The 12,095-nt window shown below is 40.7% G+C and overlaps 1 protein-coding gene across 1 annotated transcript in view; it reads left to right on the top strand.

The window, feature by feature from the left end:
- The window catches only part of adamts3 (ADAM metallopeptidase with thrombospondin type 1 motif, 3), a 210,783-nt gene that overhangs the window by 41,813 nt on the left and 156,875 nt on the right, over nucleotides 1–12,095 (top strand). The window contains exon 4 of the mRNA XM_046348366.1: nucleotides 9,387–9,862. Within this exon, the coding sequence (XP_046204322.1) occupies nucleotides 9,387–9,862 (476 nt within the window). The remainder of the gene's footprint in view (nucleotides 1–9,386; nucleotides 9,863–12,095) is intronic.

Here is a 12,095-nt window from a genome sequence, read left to right as displayed (position 1 = left end):
TGGAGCTGTATTGATAGATGATAGTTGGAGCTGTATTGATAGATGATAGTTGGAGCTGTATTGATAGATGATAGTTGGAGCTGTATTGTTAGATGATAGTTGGAGCTGTATTGTTAGATGATAGTTGGAGCTGTATTGATAGATGATAGTTGGAGCTGTATTGTTAGATGATAGTTGGAGCTGTATTGTTAGATGATAGTTGGAGCTGTATTGATAGATGATAGTTGGAGCTGTATTGTTAGATGATAGTTGGAGCTGTATTGATAGTTAATAGTTGGAGCTGTATTGTTAGATGATAGTTGGAGCTGTATTGTTAGATGATATTTGGAGCTGTATTGATAGATGATAGTTGGAGCTGTATTGATAGATGATAGTTGGAGCTGTATTGTTAGATGATAGTTGGAGCTGTATTGTTAGATGATAGTTGGAGCTGTATTGATAGATGATAGTTGGTGCTGTATTGTTAGATGATAGTTGGAGCTGTATTGTTAGATGATAGTTGGAGCTGTATTGTTAGATGATAGTTGCAGCTGTATTGTTAGATGATAGTTGCAGCTGTATTGTTAGATGATAGTTGGAGCTGTATTGATAGATGATAGTTTGAGCTGTATTGATAGATGATAGTTGGAGCTGTATTGATAGATGATAGTTGGAGCTGTATTGATAGATGATAGTTGGAGCTGTATTGTTAGATGATAGTTGGAGCTGTATTGTTAGATGATAGTTGGAGCTGTATTGTTAGATGATAGTTGCAGCTGTATTGTTAGATGATAGTTGGAGCTGTATTGATAGATGATAGTTGGAGCTGTATTTTTAGATGATAGTTGGAGCTGTATTGTTAGATGATAGTTGGAGCTGTATTGTTAGATGATAGTTGGACCTGTATAGATAGATGCTAGTTGGAGCTTTATTGTTAGATGATAGTTGGAGCTATATTGTTAGATGATAGTTGGAGCTGTATTGATAGATGATAGTTGGAGCTGTATTGTTAGATGATAGTTGGAGCTGTATTGTTAGATGATAGTTGCAGCTGTATTGTTAGATGATAGTTGGAGCTGTATTGATAGATGATAGTTGGAGCTGTATTGATAGATGATAGTTGGAGCTGTATTGTTAGATGATAGTTGGAGCTGTATTGTTAGATGATAGTTGGAGCTGTATTGTTAGATGATAGTTGGAGCTGTATTGTTAGATGATAGTTGGAGCTGTATTGATAGATGATAGTTGGAGCTGTATTGTTAGATGATAGTTGGAGCTGTATTGTTAGATGATAGTTGGAGCTGTATTGTTAGATGATAGTTGCAGCTGTATTGTTAGATGATAGTTGGAGCTGTATTGATAGATGATAGTTGGAGCTGTATTTTTAGATGATAGTTGGAGCTGTATTGTTAGATGCTATTTGGAGCTGTATTGTTAGATGATAGTTGGACCTGTATAGATAGATGCTAGTTGGAGCTGTATTGTTAGATGATAGTTGGACCTGTATAGATAGATGCTAGTTGGAGCTTTATTGTTAGATGATAGTTGGAGCTGTATAGATAGTTGATAGTTGGAGCTGTATTGTTAGATGATAGTTGGAGCTGTATTGTTAGATGCTATTTGGAGCTGTATTGTTAGATGATAGTTGGACCTGTATAGATAGATGCTAGTTGGAGCTGTATTGTTAGATGATAGTTGGAGCTGTATAGATAGTTGATAGTTGGAGCTGTATTGTTAATGATAGTTGGAGCTGTATTGTTAGACGATAGTTGGAGCTGTATTGTTAGGTGATAGTTGGAGCTGTATTGTTAGATGATAATTGGAGCTGTATTTTTAGATTTCAGTGCAGCCTTTGATGTTATTGATATAACTCACTTGTTATGGCTTTACATTGCCTGTCATCAAATCAATTCACATTTTATTTGTCACATGCTTCGTGAACAACAGGTGTAGACTCACAGTGAAATAATTACTTACAGGCCCTTCCCAGCAATGCAGAGAGAAAAATAGAAACATAGTAACAGGAGGAATAAAACCACAATGAGCGAAGAATAACTTGGCTATATACACGGGGTACCCAGTCCATGTAGAGGGGTATTACATTTACATTTACATTTAAGTCATTTAGCAGACGCTCTTATCCAGAGCGACTTACAAATTGGTGCATTCACCTTATGACATCCAGTGGAACAGTCACTTTACAATAGTGCATCTAAATCTTAAAGGGGCGGGGGGGAAGGGAATACTTATCCTATCCTAGGTATTCCTTAAAGAGGTGGGGTTTCAGGTGTCTCCGGAAGGTGGTGATTGACTCCGCTGTCCTGGCGTCGTGAGGGAGTTTGTTCCACCATTGGGGGGCCAGAGCAGCGAACAGCTTTGACTGGGCTGAGCGGGAGCTGTACTTCCTCAGTGGTAGGGAGGCGAGCAGGCCAGAGGTGGATGAACGCAGTGCCCTTGTTTGGGTGTAGGGCCTGATCAGAGCCTGGAGGTACTGAGGTGCCGTTCCCCTCACAGCTCCGTAGGCAAGCACCATGGTCTTGTAGCGGATGCGAGCTTCAACTGGAAGCCAGTGGAGAGGTAGTTGGGGTAGATATGTCCATATAGATAGGGATAAAGTGACTGAGCAACAGGATAGATAATAAACAGTAGCAGCAGTGTATGTGAGTCATAAGAGTTTGTGCAAAAAGGGTCACATTTTCCGCATCCTGAGGGGGAAGAGGATTTGTCATGCCTTCTTCATGACTGTGTTGGTGTGTGTGTGAACCATGTTAATTTCTTAGTGATGTGGACATCGAGGAACTTGAAGCTCTCGACTCACTCCACTAGAGCTCCGTCGATGTGAATGGGGGCGTGCTCGGCCCTCCGTTTCCTGTAGTCCACGATCAGCTCCTTTGTATTGCTGACATTGAGGGAGTGGTTGTTGTCCTGGAACCACACAGCCAGGTCTCTGACCTCCTCCCTATAGGCTGTCTCATCCCCATCAGTAATCAGGCTGTTGTGTCCACTGTTGGACCACTGTTTGTCGAGGACACAACCGCTGTTTTGTCCTCGGCAAACTTAATGATGGTGTTGGAGTCATACACTCGTGGGTGAACAGGGAGTGCAGGAGAGGACTAAGAGTTTAGTTGACTTTAATTCATATGTTCAGAAAAGCAATGATGGTAATATATTGATTAATATAGTGTTGTTGTTATTCCAGACCAGATGTGTAGCCGCCAGAAACAGTATTGCCATGACATAGACTGACAAGATGAATCCAGATGAAAGCTATGATCCCTTATTGATGTCATTTGTTAAATCTACTTCAATCAGTGTAGATCAGTGGTTCCCAATCTTTTTAGAATCCCGTACCCCGTCAAACATTCAACCTCCAGCTGCGCACCCCCTGTAGCACTAAGGTCAGCGCACTCTCAAATGTCTTTTGCCATCATTGTAAGCCTGCCATACACACTATACGATACTGTCGTGTCTTCACTATCATTAAACTGAAGACTCTGTTTTTATCAAAGATTCTCTGTAATTAGTTACTCGATTAAACTGAATAATCATGTAACTGTAATTACCTAGGAAGTTGGGGCACCAAGGAAAGTATTCAGATTGCAAAGTTATAATTTCCTAATATAACCTTTAAGATTTTTTCATATCTGATCAATAGTCTTAATGATTTATTTATTTGACCATAGTCTCATTCCAAAATTCGTAAATTGTTGGTTATCTGCACGAATCCAGTCTTCAGTATGAGTCATCCATACATCAATTGTCTTAAATCATTTATTTATTACTAACTAAGTAATTCACAGAAATGCATAAACAAACAGTAAATATGGTTACATGAAATGATAGAATGTGCCCCTAGTGGGCTGAACCGGCATGGCGGCTTGTTATACAAAGGGGCAATGGGGGTCGACTAAGAAGTCCCTACAGAGTTAATTATTACAATTAAAATGCTAATCCCTTACACATGAATGCTCACTCATTCGGGAACAATTGCAATCAATATATATATTTACGCTCAGTGTGTCGTCTTGATCGCCGGTAAAAGTCTTTCTTTTGTAGAATTGTCCGTCTCTCTCCCTCTCTCTTTCTGTCTTGGTTAGAGGGGATAGTTCAAAGTGACATTCATTATAGAATGGGTGTTTCTGCGGTTGTTGTTCTTCGTGTTCAATGATGCCGAATTCCTAGCTGCAGACTAGTAATTAGTATCAAAGACTTGTTCTCATTCTGTCGGTATCGATAGTCTTAAGAGTTTAACCACGTCGTATGGTTAAAAGATTCAGCAATGGTCTACACCTTTAGCCCTCTCGAAATTGAGGTAAGCTTGGTCTGGTGATAATTTCTCAAAGTTGGGTTTTATTCAGAATGGCAGAAAAGGGGCTGTCCCAGGATGCCTGACCCTAACTGGGCTGTGGCAGTCCTCTGATTTAGTTCAAATCAAAAGGGAATTGTATTTTTCTTCATTAACCTCTTGCTCCTACCTGGCACGCAGTCGTCCCATCTAGAGCTCTGGAAATGCATCTAAATCTTAAAGGGGGGGGTGAGAAGGATTACTTATCCTATCCAAGGAATACCTAGGATAGGATAAGTAATCCTTCTCACCCCCCCTTTAAGATTTAGATGCACTATTGTAAAGTGACTGTTCCACTGGATGTCATAAGGTGAATGCACCAATTTGTAAGTCGCTCTGGATAAGAGCGTCTGCTAAATGACTTAAATGTAAATGTAAATGCAAATGCGCTACGCTAAATGCTAATAGTATTAGTTAAAACTCAAACTTTCATTAAAATACACATGCAGGGTATTGAATTAAAGCTACACTCGTTGTGAATCCAGGCAACAAGTCAGATTTTTAAAATGCTTTTCGGCGAAAGCATGAGAAGCTATTATCTGATAGCATGTAACACCCCAAACAAAATAATTAGCATAGTCGGCACTACACAAACCGCACAAATAAAATATAAAACATTCATTACCTTTGACCATCTTCTTTGTTGGCACTCCTAGATGTCCCATAATCACTATTGGGTCTTTTTTTCGATTAAATCGGTCCATATATAGCCTAGATATCGATCTATGAAGACTGTGTGATAAACGGAAAAAAATAGCGTTTCATAACGTAACGTCATTTTTTTAAATTAAAAAAGTCGACGATAAACTTTCACAAAACACAAAATACTTTTGTAATGCAACTTTAGGTATTAGTAAACGTTAATAAGCGATCAAATTAATCACGAGACGAAGTGTTTTCTATAGGGGTCCGTCTGGAAATACTGTCCGTGTATTTCTCAACCAAAATATCCGGTTGGAGACCTGAAGAAAAAGCCTGTCTCTTGTTCGTTTGACCAAGAAACAAAGAATTGGCAAATGACAAGACTGTTGACATCGTGTGGAAGCTGTAGGTACTGCAACCTCAGCCCTATTTAATGTCTTTCGCTCATAACAATGGGTTGAAGCGGCCGATGGATATATTTTTCCACTTTCAGTGATCAGATTTTCCTGCACTTTTCAATGAAACGCACGTTCTGTTAAAGTCACAGCCGTGATTTAACCAGTTTTATAAACGTCTGAGTGTTTTCTATCCACACATAGTAATCATGCATCAATGCATATACTATATTCCTGGCATGCATAGCAGGGCGCTGAAATGTTGCGCGATTTTTAACAGAATGTTTGAAAAAGTAGAGGGTCGACTGAAGAGGTTAAACAGTCCACAATCATATTACACAATTATACAAACAGTATCATACTCACTCATTCATCTTATACAACAATTAGATGTAAACCTCATATCTGAGGCAATTATATAAACAGCGTTATGGTAATGTGGCCACACCATCTCTCTTAAGCTTCCCAAGTTGTAACAAACGGACCAGTTCTTAGCTGGATTCTTCACCGGTCTTCTATACTTTCTCCTGAACATGAAATTTGTTCGGACCTCAAGTTCTGTGAGGTGGAAGGATTTCCTTTGTCCTCTGAAAGTTTACCCTATCTCTAATACTGTGTGGCCATGAGGCAGAGTCTTCTGAGGAATTTACGACTTCTGACCACAGCAGTCTGGTTGTAGAAGCAGAGAGCAGGGGATGGTGCTCGCTGTACTCAAAGAGGCCAACGTCATGACAATACATTTATTAAACATTAGAATGAGTGCGAAGTTGTGTCACAACCCAGCTAATGGGAAGTGAAAAAGAGCTCTTATAGGACCAGGGCACAAATAATAATAATCAATCATTTTGCTCTTTCTTTAACCTTATTTATTCATAGAAAATTGTGAATAACTCGCCACAGGTTAATGAGAAGGGTCTGCTTGAAAGGATGCTCATAACTCTGCAGTGTTGGGTTGTATTGGAGAGAGTCGGTCTTAAATCATTTTCCACACACAGTCTGTGTCTGTATTTAGTTTTCATGCTAGTGATGGCCGAGAATCCACTCTCACATAGGTACGTGGTTGCAAAGGGCATCTGTGTCTTAACAGTGTGATTTGCCAAGGCAGGATACTCTGAGCGCAGCACTATCCAGAAATCTGGCAGTGGCTTCTGATTAAATTCAATTTTCACAGAATCGCTTGTTGCAATTTCAATGAGTGGTCTGGCAGCAGGGCATGAAAGGGATAATGAATCCAGTTGTTTGTGTCCGTAAGCTTGAGTTCATTTGCACCCAAAAAAATCATACAATGATGGAAAGACCTGTGTGTTGTCCTTGTTAATGCAGAAAGAAAAGAGCTCCAACTTCTTAGTCATAGCCTTAATTTTGTCCCGCACATTGAATATAGTTGCGGAGAGTCCCTGTAATCCTAGATTCAGATCATTCAGGCGAGAAAAAACATCACCCAGATAGGCCAGTCGTGTGAGAAACTCGTCAACATGCAAGCAGTCAGACACATGAAAATGATGGTCAGTAAAGAACTAGGCCCACTAGGTCTCCCTGTTATGGCTTTTGCACCGTCAGTACAGATATCAACATGAGCAGCAGTTAAGTTTGGCTACAGCGGGACCGTTAGTGGAATTCCAGCGAGGGACGTTGTTACGAATCCCTTTTTGCCTGACAGTCTAGGGGGGATGGTAACGAGACCCGTAACATGACTCATGCAAAGTATAATAGTGACAAAGTAACAGTGAGAACGAAAAGCCACAGACAACTAAATTACCGTCAAACACTCATGGTTTATTTTCAAACACACGGTAAAGGGGGGCAGGTAAGGGGCTGAGCTGGACCCAAGGAAAGAAACAAATATCCAAAAACACCCCTAAGCTAGACTAGCCTACTTCAATACAGCTAACTAACTAACCAAAATTACAGCAGGTGGTCCACCCAGTTCTAACTAGTGTTCTTAGACAAAGTATTCCTACGGATAATGTTTGCCCAAGGGTGACTTGACTTGGTACCCCCTTTTCCCACCAACAAACAAACAGTCACGAAGCACAACAATACAATACTCACATAATAACGGACAAAGTTAAATGTTAAATGTTAAATGGTGGTTGACAAAGTTAAATGTAGTTGCAAAAACCAAAAGCGAGATCTCTGCATACAAATAGAGATGTAGCGATAGACACAGAGAGATGGAAACAGAGAGATGGAAACAGAGAGATGGAAACAGAGAGATGGAAACAGAGAGATGGAAACAGAGAGATGGAAACAGAGAGATGGAAACAGAGAGATGGAAACAGAGAGATAGACACAGAGAGATGGAAACAGAGAGATAGACACAGAGAGATGGAAACAGAGAGATGGAAACAGAGAGATGGAAACAGAGAGATAGACACAGAGAGATGGAAACAGAGAGATAGACACAGAGAGATGGAAACAGAGAGATGGAAACAGAGAGATGGAAACAGAGAGATGGAAACAGAGAGATGGAAACAGAGAGATGGAAACAGAGAGAGAGATGGAAACAGAGAGATGGAAACAGAGAGATGGAAACAGAGAGATGGAAACAGAGAGATGGAAACAGAGAGATGGAAACAGAGAGATAGACACAGAGAGATAGACACAGAGAGATGGAAACAGAGAGATAGACACAGAGAGATGGAAACAGAGAGATGGAAACAGAGAGATGGAAACAGAGAGATGGAAACAGAGAGATGGAAACAGAGAGATGGAAACAGAGAGATAGACACAGAGAGATGGAAACAGAGAGATGGAAACAGAGAGATGGAAACAGAGAGATGGAAACAGAGAGATAGACACAGAGAAATGGAAACAGAGAGATGGAAACAGAGAGATGGAAACAGAGAGATGGAAACAGAGAGATGGAAACAGAGAGATGGAAACAGAGAGATGGACACAGAGAGATGGAAACAGAGAGATGGAAACAGAGAGATGGAAACAGAGAGATGGAAACAGAGAGATAGACACAGAGAAATGGAAACAGAGAGATCGAGCTCCAGAGAAAACATCTGAATCGATTTTTAAACCAAGGGAAAGGATGTGATTGGGTAAGAGAAAAGGAGCAGGTGTCTTCTGATTGGGGAATGATGATTGCCACCTGTGAGGGGAGGAAGGAGAGAAAATAAATACACAGGATACTTGTATCTGTAACAGACTGGATGATTTGATTGGATGTTAATTATTTGACTGGGCTTCCTGTATTTGACATTGTGTTGTTATTTCTCTGAACACCAGATGGTTTCATGTTATTTTTGGCAGTGAAACGAGGCTACTCAGGTGAGAAAAAAACCTCCCTCAAATGTATAGCCCCGTTGGAAAATTCAAATGGACTGTTTGAAAATGTGAATCACATTTTTATTTGGCGTACCCCTGACGCCCCAGTTTGGGAATACCTGGTGTAGATGAAGGGGAAGAGACTGATTGTTTGGGAATACCTGGTGTAGATGAAGGGGAAGAGACTGATTGTTTGGGAATACCTGGTGTAGATGAAGGGGAAGAGACTGATTGTTTGGGAATACCTGGTGTAGATGAAGGGGAAGAGACTGATTGTTTGGGAAAACCTGGTGTAGATGAAGGGGAAGAGACTGATTGTTTGAGATATTTGAGACATGGATTTTTGTGCCATTCAGAGGATGAATGGGCAAGACAAAATATTTAAGTGCCTTTGAACGGGGTATGGTAGTAGTTGCCAGGCGCACTAGTTTGTGTCAAGAAGTGCAACTCTGCTGGGTATTACACGCTCAACAGTTTCCCGTGTGTATCAAGAATGGTCCACCATACAAAGGACATCCAGCCAACTTGACACAATTTTGGGAAGCATTGAAGTCAACATGGGCCAGCATCTCTATGGAATGCTTTGGACACCTTGTAGAGTCCATGCCCCAAATAATTGAGGCTGTTCTGAGGGTGAAAGGGGAGGGGTGCAACTCAATATTAGGAAGGTGTTCCTAATGTTTGGTATACTCAGTGTATATTGATTATAAAATATTGATTATTAATATTGTTGTTGTTGTTTATTCCAGACCAGCTGCGTAGCCGCCTGAGAGAGTATGGCCTCATCACCCCCATCAGCACCGACTCCCATGGTCACTTCCTGTCCCACCTGCTCTCTGCCAATCACAAGCAGCGAGTGAAGAGGGAGGTTGGGGCAGAGGGCTCGGAGCAGGCCAGTGATAGGCTGTTCTTCAACATCACGGTATTCGGCAGGGAGTTCCACCTGAGGCTCCGTCCCAACGACCGCCTGGTGTCTCCTGGGGCCATGGTGGAGTGGCACGACCAGGTCCCTGAACCAGGCAACGCCAGCAGAAGTAGTACAATCACTAGTAATAGTGGTAGCAGAGGTACTATCCGTGTTGGTGGAGAGAATGGGAGTGAGTCGACCAGCGGTGGAACGGAGAGGATTCTCAGGAGGAGGTTGCTGAAAACAGACTGCACCTTTATCGGTGACATCACTGACGTAAAGGGAGCCTCCGTCGCCATTAACAACTGTGATGGACTGGTAAATTCTCGTCAGCCTTTAACGCAAACACACACACACACACACACACACACACACACACACACACACACACACACACACACACACACACACACACACACACACACACACACACACACACACACACACACACACACACACACACACACACACACACACACACACACACACACACACACACACACACACACACACACACACACTGCCCCCTCGACATTCCTTGACCTAATCATGTGGTGGTCAGTAGTTTTAGATGGTTGGAACTCTGGTCTTTAACTGAGACTTGAACTTATGTGGTTTTAGATGGTTGTAACTCTGCTGTCTGCTCTATAGCTCTGGTCTGTAACTGAGGCTTGAACTTATCATGTGGTTTTAGATGGTTGTAACTCTGCTGTCTGCTCTATGGCTCTGGTCTATAGCTGAGGGGTTAGTCTTCTCTATATATGGTGGTTTACAGCACATTCTGCTCCAGATATTCCTCATTCTGACAGCTGGAAGAGGCTTTGTCCTGATGAGTGGATGAGTGGTCCTCCATTACTCTCTGCTACTGATGTTTGTCATGGATGAGTGGTCCTCCATTACTCTCTGCTACTGATGTTTGTCATGGATGAGTGGTCCTCCATTACTCTCTGCTACTGATGTTTGTCATGGATGAGTGGTCCTCCATTACTCTCTGCTACTGATGTTTGTCATGGATGAGTGGTCCTCCATTACTCTCTGCTACTGATGTTTGTCATGGATGAGTGGTCCTCCATTACTCTGCTAACTTGACGTCAATCTTTCCACACGTAAACTACAGTGCCTTAGGAAAGTATTGACCCCTTGACTTTTTTCCATTTTTAAAAAACATTTTCCTCATCAATCTACACACAACACCCCATAATGACAAAGCAAAAACATAATTTTATTTCAAAAACAGAAATGTTTGCTAATTTATTACAAATAAAAAACAGAAATACCATATTTCCATAATTATTTCGACCCATTGCTTTGCTTTGCTTCGACCCATTGCAGTCTGTTAGTAGTTATTACTCATCTCCATGTCAGTAGTTAGTAGTTATTACTCATCTCCATGTCAGTAGTCTGTTAGTAGTTATTACTCATCTCCATGTCAGTAGTTAGTAGTTATTACTCATCTCCATGTCAGTAGTTAGTAGTTATTACTCATGTCCATGTTAGTAGTCTGTTAGTAGTTATTACTCATCTCCATGTCAGTAGTCTGTTAGTAGTTATTACTCATCTCCATGTCAGTAGTTAGTAGTTATTACTCATCTCCATGTCAGTAGTCTGTTACTAGTTATTACTCATCTCCATGTCAGTAGTTAGTAGTTATTACTCATCTCCATGTCAGTAGTTAGTAGTTATTACTCATCTCCATGTCAGTAGTCTGTTAGTAGTTATTACTCATCTCCATGTCAGTAGTCTGTTAGTAGTTATTACTCATCTCCATGTCAGTAGTTAGTAGTTATTACTCATCTCCATGTCAGTAGTTAGTAGTTATTACTCATCTCCATGTCAGTAATTATTAGTTATTACTCATCTCCATGTCAATAGTTAGTAGTTATTACTCATCTCCATGTCAGTAGTTAGTAGTTATTACTCATCTCCATGTCAGTAGTTAGTAGTTATTACTCATCTCCATGTCAGTAGTTAGTAGTTATTACTCGTCTCCATGTCAGTAGTTAGTAGTTATTTCTCGTCTCCATGTCAGTAGTTAGTAGTTATTTCTCATTTCCATGTCAGTAGTTAGTAGTAATTACTCATCTCCATGTCAGTAGTTAGTAGTTATTACTCATCTCCATGTCAGTAGTCTGTTAGTAGTTATTTCTCATCTCCATGTCAGTAGTTAGTAGTTATTACTCATCTCCATGTTAGTAGTCTATTATTGGTTATTTCTCATCTCCATGTCAGTAGTCTGTTAGTAGTTATTACTCATCTCCATGTCAGTAGTCTGTTAGTAGTTATTTTTCATCTCCATGTCAGTAGTTATTACTCATCTCCATGTCAGTAGTTAGTAGTTATTCCTCATCTCCATGTCAGTAGTCTGTTAGTAGTTATTACTCATCTCCATGTCAGTAGTCTGTTAGTAGTTATTACTCATCTCCATGTCAGTAGTTAGTAGTTATTTCTCATCTCCATGTCAGTAGTCTGTTAGTAGTTATTACTCATCTCCATGTCAGTAGTTAGTAGTTATTACTCATCTCCATGTCAGTAGTTAGTAGTTATTACTCAT

This window comes from Oncorhynchus gorbuscha, linkage group LG05, assembly GCF_021184085.1.
Source record: "Oncorhynchus gorbuscha isolate QuinsamMale2020 ecotype Even-year linkage group LG05, OgorEven_v1.0, whole genome shotgun sequence".
NCBI classification, from domain to species: domain Eukaryota; kingdom Metazoa; phylum Chordata; class Actinopteri; order Salmoniformes; family Salmonidae; genus Oncorhynchus; species Oncorhynchus gorbuscha.
This window is presented reverse-complemented; position numbering and strand designations above follow the sequence as displayed.